General features: G+C 34.0%; 1 protein-coding gene across 2 annotated transcripts; it reads left to right on the top strand.

The window, feature by feature from the left end:
• Positions 1 to 947: 947 nt before the first annotated feature.
• LOC145691092 (uncharacterized) lies at positions 948 to 20,544 on the top strand. Of its 2 annotated transcripts, none has more exons than XM_081766767.1 (4): positions 948 to 1,106; positions 4,709 to 4,834; positions 8,109 to 8,254; positions 16,605 to 20,544. In XM_081766767.1, exons 2-4 carry the CDS (start codon positions 4,829 to 4,831, stop codon positions 17,554 to 17,556), a joined length of 1,104 nt encoding a protein of 367 aa, XP_081622893.1. In that variant the 5' UTR covers positions 948 to 1,106; positions 4,709 to 4,828; the 3' UTR covers positions 17,557 to 20,544. The 2 variants fall into 2 exon arrangements, with proteins under 2 accessions (XP_081622893.1, XP_081622892.1); XM_081766766.1 differs by having other exon boundaries at positions 4,671 to 4,834.
• The last annotated feature ends 1,500 nt before the right edge of the window (positions 20,545 to 22,044 follow it).

The raw sequence follows: 22,044 nt of genomic DNA, 5'->3' as shown, positions 1-22,044 counted from the left end.
TGTATGTAGGAGTAGAGGTGAATTGCACAAGTGGTTATGCCTACTCCTGCTGCTGCTGACTTCATTCAAAATAGGAATTGAAATTGCAAGATACATCTTTTGTCATTGTATCTGGCAGCCAACATCTAGAAGAACCCATATAATCGACGGGTAGACTAAAGTTTTTTAAAGTTTACTAATTTAGACCATAAGTTATTTAAGTAAAATGTTATAATTTTGAAGTAATTGAAAGCACTATGCAAACAGGTATGTACGCAAGGGTGAGGATATGAGGACGAAAGATAACCCGGAATTCCAACTTCTATGTAAATCTGATATAACTTCATAAGTGATTTCCAGAGTTATATGCAATTTATATTCAAGCTAAATTTAGACTCTATATGGAAAAACTTCGAGATCACTCCCATTTAAATTCCTGGATACGTGGATGTACGGAAATTACCATATTTGTTGGCCTATATTATTTATGTTTAACTCCATGAAATACTTTTCCAAAAGTGCACATGTATTTGAGAAAAAAAAGTACTAATATTTGTTTCCAAGAAATGTGCTTCTTAAAATAAGATTATATTCTAACAAGTATATTGATAACAGCTTCGTAACCATGTTTAAGAATTGTCTTTAAGTGGGCTGCATTTATGAGACATCTCCAATATAAGTCACAGGTTCTACTTAGATTAAATCTAATAAATATTTCCTGTCATAAATTGTTAAGGCCAATTCCACAATGTGCCGATAAGCTCGGCGCTTGTAATCAAGGGGCCCCGGGTTCGATTCTGGTGGGGACACATGAATTATTATGCAGTGTTGTTAACAGCGCTTTTTGTACCATTAAAGTTTAATTTTATAATGTAGCGGAATTTCAGAAAGCGTAATGGAACATGGCGGATTTTTGATGGCACAGTAGCGACTTTCTGAACTGGAACCTGGCAACACTGCTTTTCATTTAGAGTTTGGTGTTACGAGCGGTAGACCTTCACAAGGCCTGAAATGATTTTATGAATAATATGTGCATGGTTTTAATGTTAAGGGACCATAGAAATAATTTAGAATTCGTTCAATATTCACATGATCGTTTGATTTAAGAAATTTACATCTTGCAATTGGTGAGTAACTGTTTGAAATACTTGAAAAGTGTTTTTGTTTACTTTGACGTTAAAATTTAGTTGAGTCGCAAGAAAACAGAATTTTTCCATGGGTGATTTAAAAACGTGCGTGCTTTATGTCCATCAAGTACGGAGGACGTTTTTGGTGTGAACGTAGATATTAAGAATACGGAATCTCCTAGCCAGGACATTCTCGTTTTTGGTCTTACTTAGTTTCTCCACCAAACCACTTGCTAGTGATTGTACAATAAAGTGTGGTTCTAGAACACAGGTCCCTCTTCCTACCTAGCTGTAGTAAAGACAGAAAGCAACGTGCCCTGCGGGGCTCTAGCCCGCCTTCACTCGCTGACTCTCGCTCGGCAATACTATGTGAATTGAAAATTAAGCTTTGGTATAGAAAGGAACCAACCTAGCTACTAATCTACATGGGGAGCCCTATGTTCTAGAACCTTCCCAGTGTGGTTTACTGTTCAGCAGAAGGGGTCCTGAAGTACATTAAAAAAAAAATTAAATTTAAAAATGCAAAATTTACAGGAGAAATGGAAGTTACAAATACTTAGATCTAACGTGACCTAATAGAAATATGCGTCGTTCTATCATTTTTTCGATCATTATGCTGGACTCCTACATCAATATAATCTAACATAAACTAACCTAATGAGTACAGAGACTGCCGAAATGATAATAACCTAACCTAATGAGTACAGAAACTACCGAAATGGTACCATTTAAAAAAAAAAAACCTTTCGGCCTATGTTTAGCAGAAGTCCAGCTCTTATCTCTAAAAAAGGTTACAATTTTGATAATATCTGGCCACCTTCGGTTAGGTTAGGTTAGTTTAGTTTATGTTATATTAGTGTAGGGATCCCGCATAATTTTCCAAAAATGATACAATATCGCTTATTTCTACTAATATTAGATTAGTTTATGTTAGGTTAGATTTGGTTATGTTATGTTACATCTAAGTACTTGCATCATTCATTGCTCTTATACATTTTGTGTTTTTTACGTGTTTGCAAATCCCTTGTACTAAACATACTCCATCCCTTCTGCTAAACATTGTCCAAAGAAGGACATATGACATAAAAGCTACACTGCATAAAATACGAACCAACTTGTGCTATGTGAGTAGTATAAAGCACGAATACCCTCTAACCGAATCAGGGCAGGGGAGCAGGAAGAGAGAGAAATGCAGCGAGGGGGTCTTCCGTAGGGAGAAGGCGCGTGAGCGGTGGTGAGTATTCGCATAAAAGATGTTTACAATGCCTCACTATCAGTCACAGTACTGGTTCGAGAATCGTCGATGATTTGCGGCACATTCTGAATGCCATACCTCGTTTTTGCTGGGAAATACAAATGCTGCATCTTCTAACATATTTATTTGAATACCATCATCAATGACTTTTCAAAACTTACATTCCTTTCAGTAGTTACAATACCTCCTATATTTCCTTGACGGCTACTCATCATCTGTTTTCTTTTTTATAGTATGTATAACGCGTTCTTAAAGGTGATAAAGAGTATACTTATACACATGTATACTATAAGTAATGCTAATTTCTATCCCATAAAATAATTCCTAATGAGAGAAACATATTAGTCTGTTCTAACTAGTAATTTCATTGCATCTATTCCGGGTCAGGCTTAGTGATGGGTAAATTCCCGGGAAGATATTTTTCGGGAATATTCCCTGGGAATATTCCCAAAATGGGAATTTATCCGGGAATTTATGTTCAACCAGAAAGAAAATTGCATTCTATTACTATATTATGATTTCAAAGGTGAATTAATTTTTATATCACAGCATATTATTACTGTTGTCCACAGAGTATTCTTTAAAATGTATATTTTGAACGGTACTATGTTACTTTATTAACACTTTATTATATTTAGAAAGTACGCATAAATGTATATTTATTTACAATACGTTCTATCAATTAATTATGTGTGAAAAAATTAATACTTTTAAAGCATTTATAAGTTTAAATTTATATGTAAGTGGATTTGCTCAACTTGACTTTATTACTGATATTATCAACACATTAAATTTATAAATGTTATAAACCAAATGGGTAAATGCTAGAAGATACATTTCTCATCAATTTATCAACATTTGCGCATACAGATTTATGTTCACAAAATTTTCAAGATACTTACTTATCTTTATATTTTAGCACGTAACGTTGCCATACACGACCTTTCATTCTACCTATTTCTCGAAATTCCATACGTTAATTCACATGTAAAAAAAGTCCGAGTACGTCTTCAGAAATTTGAGTCAGAGAGAGGAGACAGACCGACGTCTATTACTAATGGTGTTTCAGGGTTTATTAATAATTGTTCATCTCTATTTCTACATAATTCTAAATTACTTTACAAAATGGTTCCTTTTCATCATTTGTAAATTAGTACTTTGATAATTTTGGCTGTTCTTTAGCATTGGGGACCAGCTTTTGCACCTACTTTTTGCGATATTTTATTCCCATGCGGTTGTTTTATGGTTTCATACGTTAAATTACATTACCAAAATTAAATCCAGACAGCATTACAGAGCGAGCGTTAGCGAATGAAGGCGGGTTAGAGGCCCCCATGGCACGTTGTTTTGTATCTTCGATACCATCAATTCACTTTCTTTTCTCACATAAATCACTTCTACTTACCTTTCCGTTTTGTATAAATCCCTTACTGCCCTAAAAAAAAAAAAAAATGTTTTCGATACTTTCTTGACTACTGGAACATCACTATCAGCTCATTTCTTCCGTAAATCATCCTACTTCTTGCTAGTTTTTGCCTCCCAATACTAAACAATTACCTTACTTTTTAGTGCAAATGGAAATGGAATTTAAAAAATCATATAATTAGTTATATAAAGTACCGTCAAATAATTTTAATTTTTTTAAGCTCCAAATTCTTTATTTTAATATATTATGATTTACTTCTAGGTTTTAAAGTAATTAGTCATATGGTTCTTATAATTTGGAAGATAAAGTAGAGAAATGAAAATAAATTCCTTCCCGGGAATTTATAGGCCAGGGAAAAAACCCGGGAATATTCCCATTTTTAAATTCCTTCCCACCGGGAATATTCCCACTGCCCATCACTAGTCAGGCTAGAATGATGCTGGATGCCCCAGCCATTGGTACGTGTATAGTGACCATGCTCGTGAGGATTTGAGGTTTATTTTTATAAAGACGTGCGAGAAACATGCATTTACCTGTGCTAGTTTGTCACTACAAGCTACCTGTGCATTACACTTATATACTAATGGGTCATTAAGTAACTTAACATCACAATTGTATTGTAATGTACGATGATTTATAGGGCTGTTTGTATATTCAGAAATAACGTATGTTTCTTGCGTACATAAGTAATTTTTCTAATCTTCGTGTCCACCGATGTGTGCTTTTATGTTTTACGCAAAAGATTGCCTAAAGAAAGTAATATTTCTGTTTTGATTATGTTAGGTTTTTGTTTAATTAATGTATATTTGATTTGGTCATAACTGCCTAACACCTTTGAAACTTGCCCTTTTCTTCTTCTTTTTTTTAAAATACGAATTAACAGGTTTTATCTGCAAAGTAAAATCGGTCTTGTATTCTTAGTTTGCAACGTGGTAAGGATATTTTCATCGTATCCAAGTTTTAGTAGTAATTGTGAACCTTATTTGGTTTCTCTGCTGAAAAGGAGCGTGCATCTTATTCAATCAAGAGGAACAAAAACTAATGAAGGTAGGTTTTTAAAAACTGACATGTAGTTTATCTATTTTAGGGTCCAATATATTTAGTGCAAATTATGATTTCTTTACAATATAATCTTAAGAAACTTGTATTATTTGCAGCTTCCGAGTGATAGTCCCGTAATGCTAAGATAGATGAATAATGTAACAGGAGATAAAGGTTACTACACTTTTGTTTACACAAACCGCCTTTCAGCTGCTTGGAAACGTTGTTTCGTTTGCAAATTTCACTTTTTGCTAGCTATACTTTCACCACGAGTTAATTTACTTAATGATTTTGGAGATACGATGAAGTTGATAAAGTTTACTACACTGCTTAAAGTGGTGCGAGAATTTTGATTAGGATATAAAATACTGTCACGGAAACGTTTAGAAGCAAGAAAAAAATCAATAATTTCAAAAGTTTCCCAAAGTACATCGCTTTTAAGGAGTATAACAATAGCTATCCCTGCTTGTCATATTTCCAGTGAAATCAGGGAATTTACTAGACGGAAACAAGTAACACAAATAACATAGGAGTTTGAAAAGCAAAAGTAAGGCATGGCAATTCTCTATCATTACCGAAGACAAATCGAGATTTCACATACTTGGATCTGTATGGTAAATATAATGGCCACCTTTCCATACATGTAATTTTGGAGTTTGTTTATTATTGGTCTTTTAAAGAGAGTCAGGTTAAAACGGCACAATACACACGCAGAGTAGGTAGCATACTGTGCGACTTGATTGATCGTTGTCCCCATATGGGTAGTGTAGGAGAACGAGCAGAGTTAGATGGGACATTGCTTCGTAGTAAACGTAAGGCCGATCGTGTACAGTAGGTTCTGGACGATATATCAGCAAAGCAATATTCGTGTTGTGACTAAGATAGAGACGATATAGATCTCATGTTGTCTACGATGGTAATGTTGTAGAGAGACGATATTCCGCAGTTGAACGGCGAGACAAATAGAAGCTACTTACTTTCATACAGAGCGAAGTAGCACGAGGAACAAGTATTTTCAGTGATGAGCTATCAGTTTACGTGTCTCTAGACTACTGATAAGTTTTGTCGTTTACACTTTAGGCGTGAACTCTCTCGATTGGCTCCCAGCATCCACCAAGTGAACTTTGTGGTAGACAAACACCGTGTGCGTTGGTTTTCTCAGGGTTCTCCTGTTTCCTCCCACTTTCTTCATTCCACCATTTTATTCATTACTCATCATCACCGTCTCCTTTAGCTTAACCACCATAATCGTGGGACGTAAAACTTAAAGATTTCCTTTCATTTATTTTCACATTTAACAAACGGAATATAGGATTTTCTTCGAGCTTATTCGTGGTGGCGACAGATCTTTTTTTACATGAAATAATGTTATACCTTTTAAAGAGTAATCGTAAAGACTAATGATAATTTTTGGGCAGACGGAAAGATAAATATCCTGAGCAAAGCACGGGATAACCATAATAGATGAGATTGTATTGTATTAATTTCCAGAACTGAAACAAAGTTTTATGGACATAGTTGAGAGAGAAGCATTGCAATATTAAGCTAATGTGATCACTATCCTTTAATAGAAAATATTAAAAAATAAGTACCGTAATTGTGGGCTACTTGGACCCATACCAGAAACTCGTTTAAAGTTCCATATGCAATGCAATAATGAGTGAGTTCAGAGTTAGATCCGTTAGATAGGATCAAAATGCAGGCGCGCACACATTGAAACTAGTTCTGTGGTAGGCTACGATTGAGCAGCATTGGTGAGAATGGTCGTTGACGAAAACTGTATTTATTGACCGCCAAACTTTTATGTGTGGACACTGTTTGCAAGAAAGTGGAACCAATGCTAAGTAAACACATGAGTAGTTACATATAGGTTAATGAAACTGAGATGGTAAACTTTCTCATGTACAATAAGATTTGTGCGTAATTGCATTATTTATGATGTGAGTACATATGACCTGGAAAACATAGATATTTTGTCCCACCACCTCGTTTGTTATCTTTATCCCAGCCCATCCTTTGTTATCTTTGTATATGAAAAATAAAGGTCTGTTGTCACGTGTCACACAAGTAAAAACTTTTCATTGTTTCCTTAAGGATACGGGTACAAAATAGTATATCAATATAAAAGATTGCCTGCAGGTCGAAAATGTGCTGATTTTTCATAACAGCTTGAAGAATATTTGCCAGCAATTCAGTCGAGGAAATGTCGCCAAAAGAAACAGAAGCTCACTTCAAGATAAGTCTTCCACCATAGAAAGAAGATTAAAGAACAGGTCAAGGCCGAATCCGGGCCATCTGAAAGTGTTCACTGAAGAAGAAGAATTAGCCTTCGCTATTCATCTTGATAAAGTTTGTGATTTCGGATTCCTCGTTAATTAACTTGATTTCAGATTTATTGTGAAATCCTATTTACCCATGCATGGGAGAACTGTCGTTGCTTTCTAAGACAATCTTCCCAGTCGATATTGGGTGAAGTTATTTTAGAAATTGCACCTCCAGCCAACGACTAGATTCGCTGCTAATATAGATAGGGCTCGTCCAGCTGTAGAAGAAAACGTAATCAGCTATTACATGCATTATATTTGATAGTACCTCTTAACATGTTCTCTTTGTGGTTTGCAGTAAATAAAAAGTGATGTTCTTGGAACACCTACGTCCTACTTAGTCTCAGAGCAGATTTCAAGGGTTTTCTGTAGGACAATATGGGGGTGGGTTCAAGTAGCCCGAACGCGAGTTTTACTTGGACCCATTTTTTACAATAATCGCCTGTGCTTTGTTTTCAATATATATAACTAAAACTTTCCTCGATATGTACAATAAAGCCTGTAGTTCCACTTAATATGGATTATGACAATAAGTTTCGAGTTTTCGTGGATGAAAACAGGCCGAAAGAACGAATTTATTGCAAAATTGGGTCCAAGTAGCCCGCATCTACGGTAACTGTATAGATCGATTTTTGATGCTTAGATTCCCAAAGTATAGGACGTAGAAAATGTACTGTGTACTACAGCTAAATTCTTAAAATGTATATGAGAATTAGTTTTGTTTTTGCATCGTTGAAGATTTTGAATATCAGCGAAATAATTATAGTGTCATTGTCACGTTCAGAGTTAATTGTAGTCTTTATTTTTTTGTTTTTTGATTACATTCGGATCAGAGTTTATTCAAGAGTAAACTAAAATATAATCTAACTGCTATAATAAACCTATTCTGTTTAATGCAGAAACAAGATTAATCTTAATGACACATTTAATATATAATATTTTGTTTATTTAAACAGATAAGAAAGTTTCCTCGTCCACTAAGTACAAAAGCGGAGGGGAGTATTAATTTTGAATTGCTTAAAGAAGAGCCATACAAGAAATTCCTGTCTTTGAATGCCTGTAAAACGAAAAGCGGATTTAATTATTCAGATGAACGTAATGGGTGAGTATATACTGTAGGATTATTGAGGATTTGTAAATAGAAATTGTCTTAAGTTTAGTTTTTATTCAGATTTGTTGTTGATATTTTCGTCATACCATGTTGCTCACAGAAAGTGAAGACCAAAGCCATGCCCTTAATACCCAGCTCTCTTCAACGAGAGCGGTTCTAATGGTTAGCGGTCACAACTGTAAAAGTTAATCTTGCATGACGATATATGCACGCTCCAGTTACACCACATTCATTTTTGATCTTAATTCGGAGCTCACACTTTTATTAAGTGCCTTCTTTCACAACCTTGTTCAATAGTGTTAAAACTGGTATCAGCACTTTTGACAAATGCAAATGTGTATTAATAATTTCCATTTATACAAATAAACTCAGGGTAAATATATATGAGTATGAAACGCGTGTATTTGTTCTAGTGTCTAGTCAAACGAATACTATATTGTAAAAAACATTATTGTTTTAATTTATTTCAATACGAACAACTTCTCTTTACAAACAAAAAAATTATAAAATTTTGTACAATACAAATATTGGCAAGGGGATATTATTTGGCATATTCTATGATACTACAAAGTTAACAGTATTGCAAGTCCAACATAAGATTGTGTTTTTCTAATGTTACTACGTTATTACAAATTTCAAATCTCCATGTGAAAAGAAAACTTATAATATTGCATTTATTACTCAGTATTGGAAATTGTGGAACAAAGGACGCTATAGTACCGCAAACACTCAAATTTTGTGACCTCTACAGCAGTAATAACGGAATCGAAGCAGACGAAACATCTTGTAGTCAAAGTCCAGAAAAAAAATTACGAACAAAGTTATAATGAATTGAAAAATTACGTTGTTTAAAAGCATTTATTTTGATATGTCTTTCTTCTAATTACATAAATGGTTTTCAACAGATGGGAAGTACGCAATACAGTTTAGAGCAAATTTATATCGCAAAACGTTCTAGAAATATGGTAAACATTGGGAGTAACATCGGGTATAGTTTGTAACACGGCTTAAAGTTAAGTACTTCCAGAACTTTTTGTAGTTAACAAAAAGTATTGTTAGATTCTTATACAACAAAAATCAATCAAAAATTGTTTTAAGAAGCTACATTATTTCCATTACGGTCGGTACCTGGCTTTTTAAGTGATTGTAATAAAATTATATGGGACGGAGAAATAAGAATTACATTTTCAATTTTAGTAATGATAGTGTTTTGTATAAATGTGCAGAAACTAGAATATGTGATACAATATCTCATAATGACAAAATGACAATAGAAAGTGTGGAAATAAGAATACCTATAGTTGAATAGAAACTTGACTACGACATATATATTAAAGTAACCTTAAATTATGTATTCGTTACACATGTATCAGTGTATTCATAAAGGTCTAAAAGGTCTTTTTTTGAATTTGATATAACTACAGAGTTGAAATAACATGGTGCCTGATTTCGTAAGTGTAACCTTTTAAACTATTAGACTTTAAAATCAGACTATAGGTTCCAGTAGGTTTGACCAAGGAAGTGATAAGCATATGCATCTAACAATGGTAGGAATGAGGTTTTTCCCCAAATACAACAGAAACCTAAAAATTATGGATACTAGATGAATTATTTTAGTATATATAAAGACTACGCGATGTATAAGCGTGCGGAAACAAAAATATATTATGTACCATAAGGATTCGTGAACAATAGACTACGGTTAATTAGCTGTAGTATAAAAAGGAATGTATCTAAAAATAAAGGAGCTAATTTAAATATTTTTATAGGCCTTACAGAAAATACGTATGATAATACTGTCTGTTATGCTATCTTGTCACAAATCCCGGACTTATCCAGAAACGGCACCGTAATAAGTGAGTTTTAATTGAGTACGTTGTAACGTGTATTGATTTTTATGGATTTCTTAAACAAAGGTTATATGTTGAAGAGAAATCCGTTATTAATTTATAGGAACTTGGGATACAGAACGAATATGAAATTAACCCTTTGGGGATCCTATGGTACAATTTGTACCATACGCGTTTTTCATGGTACATTGCGTTATTTCTCTTCTATTTGAGCTTTTTCGTCGGGTCTTTTTTTGTTTTCCAAGTCCCGAGGTCTTGTAGAAGACATTACGTATGATTTCAGACCGTCCTGCGTCCAGACATAGCAGGTGATGACGTCATAAGTCAAAAAATTCTTTTCTCATTTTCTAAACCTATGTTCAATATTTTTTGGCGGGCTTATTTTTCTACGTAGAAGATTGAAATTTTGCACAAACATTCAGTCCACCGAGTAGTATTTACAAGATTTTTTGTTCCGATGACAGTGCTAAAACAGTGGGGGAACCAGAGGGACAAAGGGGTAAAAAAAAGGGATTTTTTACCCCCAAAATCCCGTTTTTCGTCATTTTCCTGCCTTACATACATGATAGGACCACGTGAGTCATACCGTCTGAAAGGCAGTTCCATTCTGAAGAGAACGACGGGAGAATTATTATTCTAGGGTAATTAGGGCCGTCTCAGTGAATTTTTATCCAAATATACTTCTGTATAGGGTAAAAGTGGAGCATGGTAGGAAAATTTTTTTCTGGCGGGCCTATTTTTTCACGTAGAAGATTGAAATTTTGCACAAACATTCAGTCCACCGAGTAGTATTTACCAGATTTTTGTTCCGATGTCAGTGTTAAAACAGGGGGGAACCAGAGGGGCAAAGGGTTAAAAAATCCCGTTTTACCCCCAAAATCCCGTTTTTCGTCATTTTCCCGCTTCACATACATGATAAGTCTACGTGAGTCATACCGTCTGAAAGGCAGTTCCATTCTGAAGAGAACGACGGTGGAATTATTATTCTAGGGTAATTAGGGCCGTCTCTGAATTTTTATCCAAATATACTTCTGTATAGGGTAAAAGTGGGGCATGGTAGGGAAATTTTTTCTGGATGGCCTATTTTTTCACGTAGAAGATTGAAATTTTGCACAAACATTCAGTCCACCGAGTAGTATTTACCAGAAGTTCTTTTTCCGATTTCTGCGTAAAAACAGGGGCACTCCAGAGGGGTAAAAGTTGAAAAAGGGAAATTTTGCCCCAAAAAATCCATTTTTTCAGGAATTTCCCGCCTTAGATACATGATGGAGACATGTGAATGGTACCCGCTGAAAGACAGTTCTATTCTGAAGAGAATTATTGGCGGATTATAGTCCTAGGGTAATTAGGGATGTCTCAGGAATTTTTTTCCCTGAGATCATAGTGTTTTATGGAATTTTTGATAAAAATTCTCTCGCCCTTACTATTCAAGATAGAAACTTGAAATTTGGCACACACATTCAGTATACCAAGTACTATTTATCAGATTTATTTTACATGACTACGATCTCACAGGGGGGGTCCAGGGGGGCCAAAGTTCGAGAAAAAAATTTTTCCCTCCGAAATTTTCACTTTGACATTTTTTCGCCGCTTTTGGTATATGGTATGAGCATGCAAGTGGTACCATTTGAAAGTCAGCTCTATTCTGAAGAGAATGAGGTATGAACCATGATCCTAGGATAAATAGTGACGATACAGTAGCTGCTTGACTGAAAGTCTAAAAAATAGCCCAAAAAGCCAGGATCCTTTAAGGGTTAAGGATATAGAATGGATAAACAACCAAGTCTGTCATGAGCATACTAGTTAAATGCGAAGAATTTATGTTGATTCTCCTAATTTTACTAAGCATAAGACAGATAAGATGACAAATAATGTACTCAGGGGTGAATTACTTATTAAATGTGCTTGGCTAAAAGGTGAGTATCCTACTATTGTTTCGTGTCTAGAGTTCAAAGATTTTTATGTAATAAATGGCTTTCTAACTGAACAAAAGGAACAAGGTTATAATTCTTAGAGATACCCATTTTAAAATCTGGAAAACGGTAAAGCATATAAAGTAACACGAAAACTAATTCAAATGAAAGTACTGCTGATTGTTAGTATCCTTGAATGGTAACTATGAATCGTTATTGTTTCTAAGATATAATAATGATATTGACTAATTCAAAGACAGATGAGCACTGGGTCAGTGGTAGGTCGTTCACCTCTGGTGTGTGGGATCTCTCACCACAGTTCGCGGCATGTGGACTTCGTGATGGACAAACACCATGTGCGTGGCTTTTTCGGCATTCTCAGTTTCCTGTCAATTTTTCATTCCACCGTTTGATTCATTCTCATCATCATGGCCTTGTTTAACCTACACGGCGTAACTGTAGAACGTAAAACGAAAATATTAGTTCAAATGTTTCTGAGAAATATGGAAAAATACTCTTTGTGGGGTCTGACGGGATGCACAATTTGAACTGTTAAATATTTGATCTTTTTTCTTAAGAAGTGTCTTATAGAAATGATATTTAAATTTTCTCAGATAGAAAGAGTTCTTTACACTGCTCAAAAGAAGTTCATTCTTACTAGCAAGTTGTCAATGTTATTATGGAAGTCAACACAGGAAAGGGTATTCGAATTGAATAGTTGATTATTTGCTTTAAATTATGTTAATCGACAAGAGTTTGAAGTTATTGTTTCCAGTTGAAGAGTAGAATATATTATCAAGTGGAATATTCCTATTCTATTTGATAGTATATTCCTTTATTATATTCTAAGTAGAATATATTATCAATATTCCAATTAGTTGCTTAAATATAATTTTGTGGTAATAAACATTAATGAAACTGGTTTCAATTTGAGTTTCAGGAAAGAAGAATGAATGAATAGTTTCAGGATATTACCACCTTTACTCAACAAACGGCACCATCAGTCATATAGTTCATTACTTTGAAAATACATTTCTCTACTTGTAGAAGCCTTTTTTCATGTATATATATATCTATATCTATATATATATAGCCTGCTTTTTGCACCATTTCATGAAGCGTGTGTTTAGCCATGAGTTTCCTAACGCGAACTTATAAATAATGCGTTTGTAATAGGGAGCGAGCGACGGATATTGGAGTGTTGCTCAGGAAAGAATTTTTCACGTTTTTTGTCCTAGATACCAGGAGAGACTCATCTGATATGAAAGCAAGATAGCGGTAGTTCGGGGACTGCTGACGTAAGAGCTGCCACAAACGAAAAGTTATCGACCTAAAGTGGGAAGGCAGTTCGAGAATCAGTCAGAGAAAAAAAAAAAAAATAAACTGAGTGCAAACCAGAAAAATATAAAAACAGGCTTATCTAGGGCTAAGCAGCAGGGTCCGAGCTGACTGGTATTTCATCAACGGTTTCGCTGCTTTAACCTGTGATTTCTAATGTATACATTTCCTTTATGTTTTTTGTGTGGCTGCAGAAATGCAGAGCCACAGTGCAGAGCAGAAGTGCAGTAACTTTTCATTTATTGATCAGATTTTAGAATTAAAATGATACTGGAAGAAGCGTGTTCAAGGCTTTTAAATTTATATGTTGTACGGATAGTATATTAGTATGTTCTAGTTTTAGGTGTATTGCAGCGATATTATGTACTGGTGCTCTCTAGAACATTTATATCGAAACCACCTGTCAAAATGGGGACTTTTGGTCTGCCCCAAACTCCATTTCGTACTGCTTGCTTATGTCGAAAAATTCCGCATCTCAGTTTTGGATTTATTCCCCTTAGGATATAGTAACTCTTAATCATTATCATCACAAATTATGTAGCAATTTTGATGTAAATAATTATAATAATCGACATTATTTTCATTTGTATGTTGAAAAAGTTCCAGGTAATCTCTCCTTATGAGCCGTAACTCAGTATTGTTAATACCTTGCTCGTCAGTACCAGGGGACATAAAACTAGTCTGAGTTTCACCAGTTACATTTAACAACAATAGTGAACAAGTGTGTCCTTTAAAGAGTTGCAATGAAAATAATGTCATTTGAATAAATTCCTATTTCTATTTTATGGTAATCAGGGCTTCGGTATTGTGTTTGAGACTTTCAGCATTCAAATGTGGAGTCTATGCCTGGAGAAACTTCATGTACAGCGAAAATCACTAAAGAAAGTTGTTTTCTTGATGTCGAAACCTTTGCTTGTTTCTGAAAATCTTCGACGTGAATCCCTGGCTTGCTATCTCTGGTAAATAATGCTGGCGTCAATTACTTATTTCTTTCATCTATTCAAAGTTTGAATTTTGTGACCGAATCAGCATTGACTGTCATCCTGAGTAAAGTATGTATTTTGAGTGGGGAAAAACAGGCTCCGAGATTAAAGTTTTCTCTAGATATTGAACATAAAAATAATTATGCGTTTGAAACATACGCACGGTACGATTTTGACACCTGAATTGTAAGTATTGCGAACTGAACAGAGAGAGCAAACAATTTATTATATTCTACTAGATATAAAAATGAACTCGTACAAAAATATTTCTCCGCCATCTCAACGTTTATATAAATCAATTCTCCTCAGTCAGCATTCACGTCATTCTTACTATCTAGTTAAATGGAATCTTCGTAAAAGCTAGAGGTTGGTGAATCTGTTGCTCTAAGATTGGAATAGAGCGTAGAAAGAAATGTCTATTTGATTCCCTTTGAGACCAGAGAATCTACTTATAGACAGTTAAAATTAAGGAGTAACCAGTACACGATATTAGGAAATGCGTAAGTACCTCTGCTACATTGCGATTGTCCAGTTAAGTAATAACCATTATTTCTTTTCTAGGAAGCTCTATAATACAGAAAGAAAAAGAAAATGTGACTAAGTAGTAACATAAAATTGTTTCGGGCGGTGAAGAGTTTTAAATTAAGTCTGTTGTCCGTCCTTGAATGTTTTTTCTTTTCCTATTATCTATTTTTTAAACAATGGAAATAAGATGTTCAAAAATCAATATATACAACAATGTTATGAACATCTAACAGCAAGTTGAGCAAAAATTCCTCATTTTCTCTATTTGTTCAAATAGTAAGAGAGCCAGTAACTGCATAAAATCAATTAATTGGAAGGATACAATTAATGTACGTAAAGCCATGTCCTAGGGTTAATATCCTTTAAAGCATATTGTCAATTTTATTCTTTTTTCTCCTTGCACGTAAGAAAAGATAAAGAAAAGTTATCAGTTCACGACTTTGTCCGCGAGTCCTCGGTAACAACTGTGTTCGTATGTGAAATACTGATCCTCGTTTTATAATCAAAACAGAATTTAAAACGTTAACTTCTTTCTACGTTGATTAAAAGCAATATGAACTACACTTTTGTCTCTTATTGCTGTGAAATTCATCAAAGTACTTAAATTGTAACGACACTGATTTGATAAAGAATTTATTTGAATTTGAGCGTTGGCAAAATATGTAGGTCGCTCTGTTGCTGTTATTAGCAGTAGATTGTTAAGGCTAATTTCATCTCTCTCAGAAATAGAAATACTACAGGAAGAGATCACAGAAGCTAAGAGGGAGTCTTTGGGTATGCAGGGTTGAACCTCCTTTTTCCATATACTATAGAATTTAGTTACTAGCATATGTAAATAAATGCTATAGACATACGCCAACAAAAATACACATAGTGTACCTACTTCAAGTCCGCCATTTGTCTATTTAACTTGACAAGCACCAGGCCGTATAATAGTTTTGTCACTTCTATTAGCTTCTACCACTGAGTATACCTTTTTAATAAATCAACGCTGAAAATATGCTTTATCCCAAGTTAGGTCAAATACACGTAAGCGATGAGTTGTGTAATGTTTCTGGTACTTGAAGAAATGCCACAAAATAAATACACTGACGAGAAGGACTACCGAAGTGGAGTCCCCAACGTTGTGAAAATCAATTAAAAATTTAACATCTTCAAATAAACAATGTAATTAACAGCAAAATGCAGATTGGGGTTTATGAATTTGGTAGTGTCAAAAAGTATAGTCTGCAAACCTCGAATAATTTTAAAAAAAGTATTTTTAAAATAGGAAATAAGGATATATTGCATGATACAAAAATTTAAATTAAGAAATGCTGCACCGGAATTTAACACCTGATTAAAATATCTTCACTAGAATTAGACAGCAGCTCATACTTTTTTCTACCGCACAGGAGAAGTTTCTTCAACTGACAGCGAGATGGCAAAATAAATACTATATGACATTATATGTTACAACTGATACTGTAGTACTTGTCTTCAAAGCATAACTAATGATTGATATATAAAATTAATATCATGGTACATGAAATATTTTGATTTGTACTACCCCAGATTTTCTTCGTTTGTACTGTATTTTGAAATTGCCGTATAAAATTTGTAAAGCTTCGCAGCAAGAGCTGTATCATAAAATTAAGTCATATTTGTATCACTATGATTTAGTTCTAAAATCATATTTGTATCACAATGTGTCATTTTATGTGATTTTACTTTTTTTTTTTTCTTTTTGTAGGGACTATCGTGATTTGGATGTGAGTGTGGAGCAATTTGAGAAAAAAGTGGATTTACTTGCTAACATATTAGATGCTTCTGGTATGGAATTGAAAAGATTTAACTATTCCTGTGAATATTGTTATAAAGGATTCGTAGGGAAAACGAATTACGAGGAGCATCTAAGAGTTCACACAGGAGAAAAACCTCATAAATGTACACAATGCGAGAGATGCTTTAAACAAAAATCGCAGCTATCCCTTCACCTTCGTATTCATAGTGACTCTAAGCCATACAAATGTGCAATTTGCGGGTCAAGTTTCCGTCGAAAGGAACAGTTAGAAGACGATATTTTCAATCACATTGGTCTCAAGCTTTTTTCCTGTGATAAATGTGGAAAAGGCTTCAGACTACGTAAAGATCTTCTACGGCACATACGAATGCACATTGGCGTAGGGAAGAAACGCAATCCCTTAGTCAATTTATCTTGTAATGGGTGTGGGCGCCAATATAAGCTAAAAAGTGCACTCGCACTTCACCTAGAGAAAGTCAAATCCACTGGAAGCCATAAGAAGAAACCTTTTAAACTGTCTTCACCTATAATCTGTGATTTCTGTCAAAAGCAATTTTACAAAAGGCCTCATTTTGAAACTCATATTAAAATTCATCTGAATTTCAGGCCTTACAAATGTGAGTATTGTTCAAGTAGCTTTATTCAAATTAGTCACTTGAGAAGTCATCGTCGTCTTCACACAGGAGAGAGACCATACAAATGTTCAGTGTGTGATGCTGCCTTCGTTCAGAAACATCATTTGCTTTGGCATAATAACATGCGGCATAAGGGAACAGAATACTTTCTTTGTTCTATCTGTGGCATAGGTTTTCCTAGTACAAGTGATTTGTTGCGTCATGTTACTTCACAACATGCAAAATATTCATTTGTAATATCAAGATTATGGAAAAGTATTGTTTGAGCATTGCAATTACAATGTGATTGACATCAAGTTATGTACTCCAGTAGCAAAACACTAAAGTACTAGGTGTATTTATAAAGTGACGCCCACTGCTAGTGCCAAGAATGGAATAGTCATAATACGAACTTTGTACTTTTTTTTGTTGTTAATATATGACTAAGCACTAGTACTCGTTAAGCAGGTGAATCATTTTACTTGAGAATTTACTGCTTCTAATGATTCAGTTGCCTATTCCAGTTTGCGACTGCTTTCCAACCACTTTTTTCTCTTGTTAACAGAATCTAGGTTGCGTTTTGCAAAGTTATTTTCTTCATTCATATGGCATATTTTTTTTTGTTCCTGCTCCATTTATTAACTTCACAGTATTTAATAAACGTACAGCAAAAGCATATGTTGATGTATATATAGTTATTAAATATTTTTTTTTAATTTCGTAGGAATTAATACAACATGTAACGCGCAAATGAGACATAAGATTTTTAATGGAATCAGTGATGGCGATTAATTTAATAGAGAAAGGCTAAATAGGAAGTCTGATTCTTTTAAACTGGTATCCATAATAATGAAGATTTAATCTTTACTTCTCATATACTGTACAAAGTTAAATAGGATTAACTTTCAGTGTGAAAGAACGACCGTAAACAGAGGAGAAATGAAAAATACGTGAACAGCAGGTTATTGTGTTCTGCCTTCTATGGCTTATTACTTTCCTTGTTCTATCTGTGGCATAGGTTTTCCTAGTACAAGTGATTTCTTGCGTCATGTTACTTCACAACATGCAAAATATTCATTTGCAGTATCAAGATTATGGAAAAGTATTGTTTGAGCATTCCAATTACAATATAATTGACATCAAGTTATGTACTCCAGTAGCAAAGTGACGCCCACTGCTAGTGCCAAGAATGGAATAGTCATAATACGAACTTTGTACTTTTTTTTGTTGTTAATATATGACTAAGCACTAGTACTCGTTAAGCAGGTGAATCATTTTACTTTAGAATTTACTGCTTCTAATGATTCAGTTGCCTATTCCAGTTTGCGACTGCTTTCCAACCACATTTTTCTCTTGTTAACAGAATCTAGGTTGCGTTTTGCAAAGTTATTTTCTTCATTCATATGGCATTTTTTTTTTTTTTTTTGTTCCTGCTCCATTTATTAACTTCACAGTATTTAATAAACGTACAGCAAAAGCATATGTTGATGTATATATAGTTATTAAATATTTTTTTTTAATTTCGTAGGAATTAATACAACATGTAACGCGCAAATGAGACATAAGATTTTTAATGGAATCAGTGATGGCGATTAATTTAATAGAGAAAGGCTAAATAGGAAGTCTGATTCTTTTAAACTGGTATCCATAATAATGAAGATTTAATCTTTACTTCTCATATACTGTACAAAGTTAAATAGGATTAACTTTCAGTGTGAAAGAACGACCGTAAACAGAGGAGAAACAAAAAATACGTGAACAGCAGGTTATTGTGTTCTGCCTTCTATGGCTTATTACTTTCCTTGTTCTATCTGTGGCATAGGTTTTCCTAGTACAAGTGATTTGTTGCGTCATGTTACTTCACAACATGCAAAATATTCATTTGCAGTATCAAGATTATGGAAAAGTATTGTTTGAGCATTGCAATTACAATATAATTGACATCAAGTTATGTACTCCAGTAGCAAAACACTAAAGTTCTAGGTGTATTTATAAAGTGACGCCCACTGCTAGTGCCAAGAATGGAATAGTCATAATACGAACTTTGTACTTTTTTTTTGTTGTTAATATATGACTAAGCACTAGTACTCGTTAAGCAAGTGAATCATTTTACTTGAGGAATTACTGCTTCTAATGATTCAGTTGCCTATTCCAGTTTGCGACTGCTTTCCAGCCACATTTTTCTCTTGTTAACAGAATCTAGGTTGCGTTTTGCAAAGTTATTTCAAAATAATGAAGATTTGTAATAAGCCATAGAAGGGAGAACACAATAACCTGCTGTTCACTTATTTTTCATTTCTCCTCTGTTTACGTTCGTTCTTTCACACTGAAAGTTAATCCTATTTAACTTTGTACAGTACATGAGAAGTAAAGATTAAATCTTCATTATTATGTTAGGTTCACATAAAACTTGATAATTGTTGCTAATTGATTTATTTTGTATTTCTGAACTGCTGCTAGTATCACCAGGAAACATTCATTTCTATCGTGGTTTAAGAAGTTTCAAGGGATAAGAGATGGCACTGTAAACATTAAGTGTTAGGGAACTTTGCTTTCAGTTTTCATTCAATTTTTACTATTTACATTTCAATTTTTTTTTTACAATTTTGTAATTTGTTACAGTTTTTATATAGTGTTATTCAATTTCAATGTGTACATGCGCCGCTTATCCTTCCTTATTACATTAACAATGTGAAAAACATAAATAAAAGACGCTAATTCGGCCATTTCGGCACGTGCCATCTTAATACATAATTTTATTTCAAACAATTTTCATTTAAAACAACATTAGTGATGCAGTCCATAGGGCTCTAAGGCCGGGACTTCCTTTGTATATAAATCACCCGTAAGGAAGGTAACTGAAACTGGAAGTTTCAAGACTATATGTTATCAGAATCAACTTTCCTTATATATATGCGTGTGTGCGTATATATGTATGTGACTGAAAATGGAACTAGTATCTAAATAGAATATATTGGTGATTTGTGTCTCCCGAAGAGCAAGATATTACTATTTCATATGTCCACATTGGAAATCAAATCTGAGATTATGACCAAAAGTTTATAAGTAAATAAGATTTGAATTAAAATAATGTCAGTTGGTTCGGCTTTGGAAGTTAAGAGCCCTTTCTGGTATCGATGTTATATGAAACTTGTAGGATGCGCACGGGATAAGATTTTAGGCTGTCTCGAAAGTGTGGTGTAAGGGTGATGTCTCGACTCTTGATTATGAAGAAATTGATACTACCGAGCGAAGTAGCTCAAGTGGTAGAGCATTGGCTTCGCATTCGGGAGGTCGTGGGTTCGAATCCCGCTGCTGACCATCCTGACTGAGGTTTTCCAGGGTTTCCCTCAGTCCTACCAGGCAAATGCCGGGATGGTACCTATTAAATAGGCCCTGGCCGATACCTTCCCAAATCCTTTACATTGTTATTGTTGTTGGATATCCAGTGTAAAATGGCCTCGGAGCTGTATCTGGTGATTGTTAAATAAATAAAATAAATAGTAAAAAGATTCAGTTCAAAATCTCTTGTCACGAATTCTATAGAGGAATTTGCTTTTGAACGGGGACAGCTTCAACGGTTACAGTTTACGTTATAATTTGATAACAAATTTGCCCGGTATTTCTTATAATGTTAGTATCTGTAAAATCGGCAAAGACATGTATATGACAAATTTCATGTCAAAAGTCAGTAAATAACAATAAAATGAAAATAAAACTTTCTTGTCCATTTAGTAACATTTTGTTTTACTCACGCTAATTTTCGTATTTATAATTCTTTTCCTATGAAATTTACCACATATATACATTTTCCGATTATACAGATATCAGTTTCAAAGGCACCCTGCAAAATCATTATCAAATTATATTCTTACAAGAAGACAGTTATAAATATGAGACAATCATTTTGGACATGAATGTACTTGAATTGTAGAGAACATTTATCAAATATTATTTTTTGACAACTGCTCGTAAATTTAGATTTTGGTCCTATGTACCTTTCCAAACTTTGAAAACTGAGCACTTGTCCTATGAAAGTGAATTGTCCTCTGTGCTCATTCATATAACCACATAACATGGCGGAACCTCATTAAAGAGGATAAATTAGGCCAATAATATACAATGTGTTATGACGTGTTGCTTACATGTAAATTTTTGGCAATATTTTACCCTTAAAAGGGAGGATAGAAAGCATTATATATCTGAGTCCTAGAGAGTATTTCCATTTTTTGAGAAATCCCAAATTTTAAAAGTGGTCCTATGTATCTCCCAAATTTTGAAAAGTGTGCATCAATGTACTCTTGTCTTATGAAATTGAATGGACTCCTATACTCATCCATATAACTAAGATAGTAATACTTCATCAAGGATAAAATACGGAAAAATCCTTAAATTTATATTTGTGGCACTTTTTACCCTTAAAAGGAAGCGTGATACACCACCCAAATTTACATACTAACATATTATTGTCCTAGAGAAAGTTGACCAAATTTCGTTTTCTTTCTTTTTTTTTTTTTTGTTTTGTTACATTTCCAAATTTAAAAGTTAGTGCTAAGTACCACTTCCAAAATTTAAGGGGAGTCCGTCAGTATACTCGTGTCTTGTGAAAGGATATATGATAATAAGGCCTCATCAAACAGGAAAAACAGAACAAATCTGAAATTTAGATTTTTGGCGATTTTTTACCCATGCAAGGAAACGAGATGAGCCACCCGAATTTACAGAGTTACATATCTTCGTCTTATACTACCGTGCGAAATTTAAAAATTTGGAAT

The sequence above is a fragment of the Thermobia domestica genome, chromosome 7 (genome assembly GCF_964235325.1).
Source record: "Thermobia domestica chromosome 7, izTheDome1.hap1.1, whole genome shotgun sequence".
Lineage (NCBI taxonomy): Eukaryota > Metazoa > Arthropoda > Insecta > Zygentoma > Lepismatidae > Thermobia > Thermobia domestica.
Note: the sequence above shows the minus strand (reverse complement) of the source record. Positions and strands in the feature narration are given on the sequence as shown.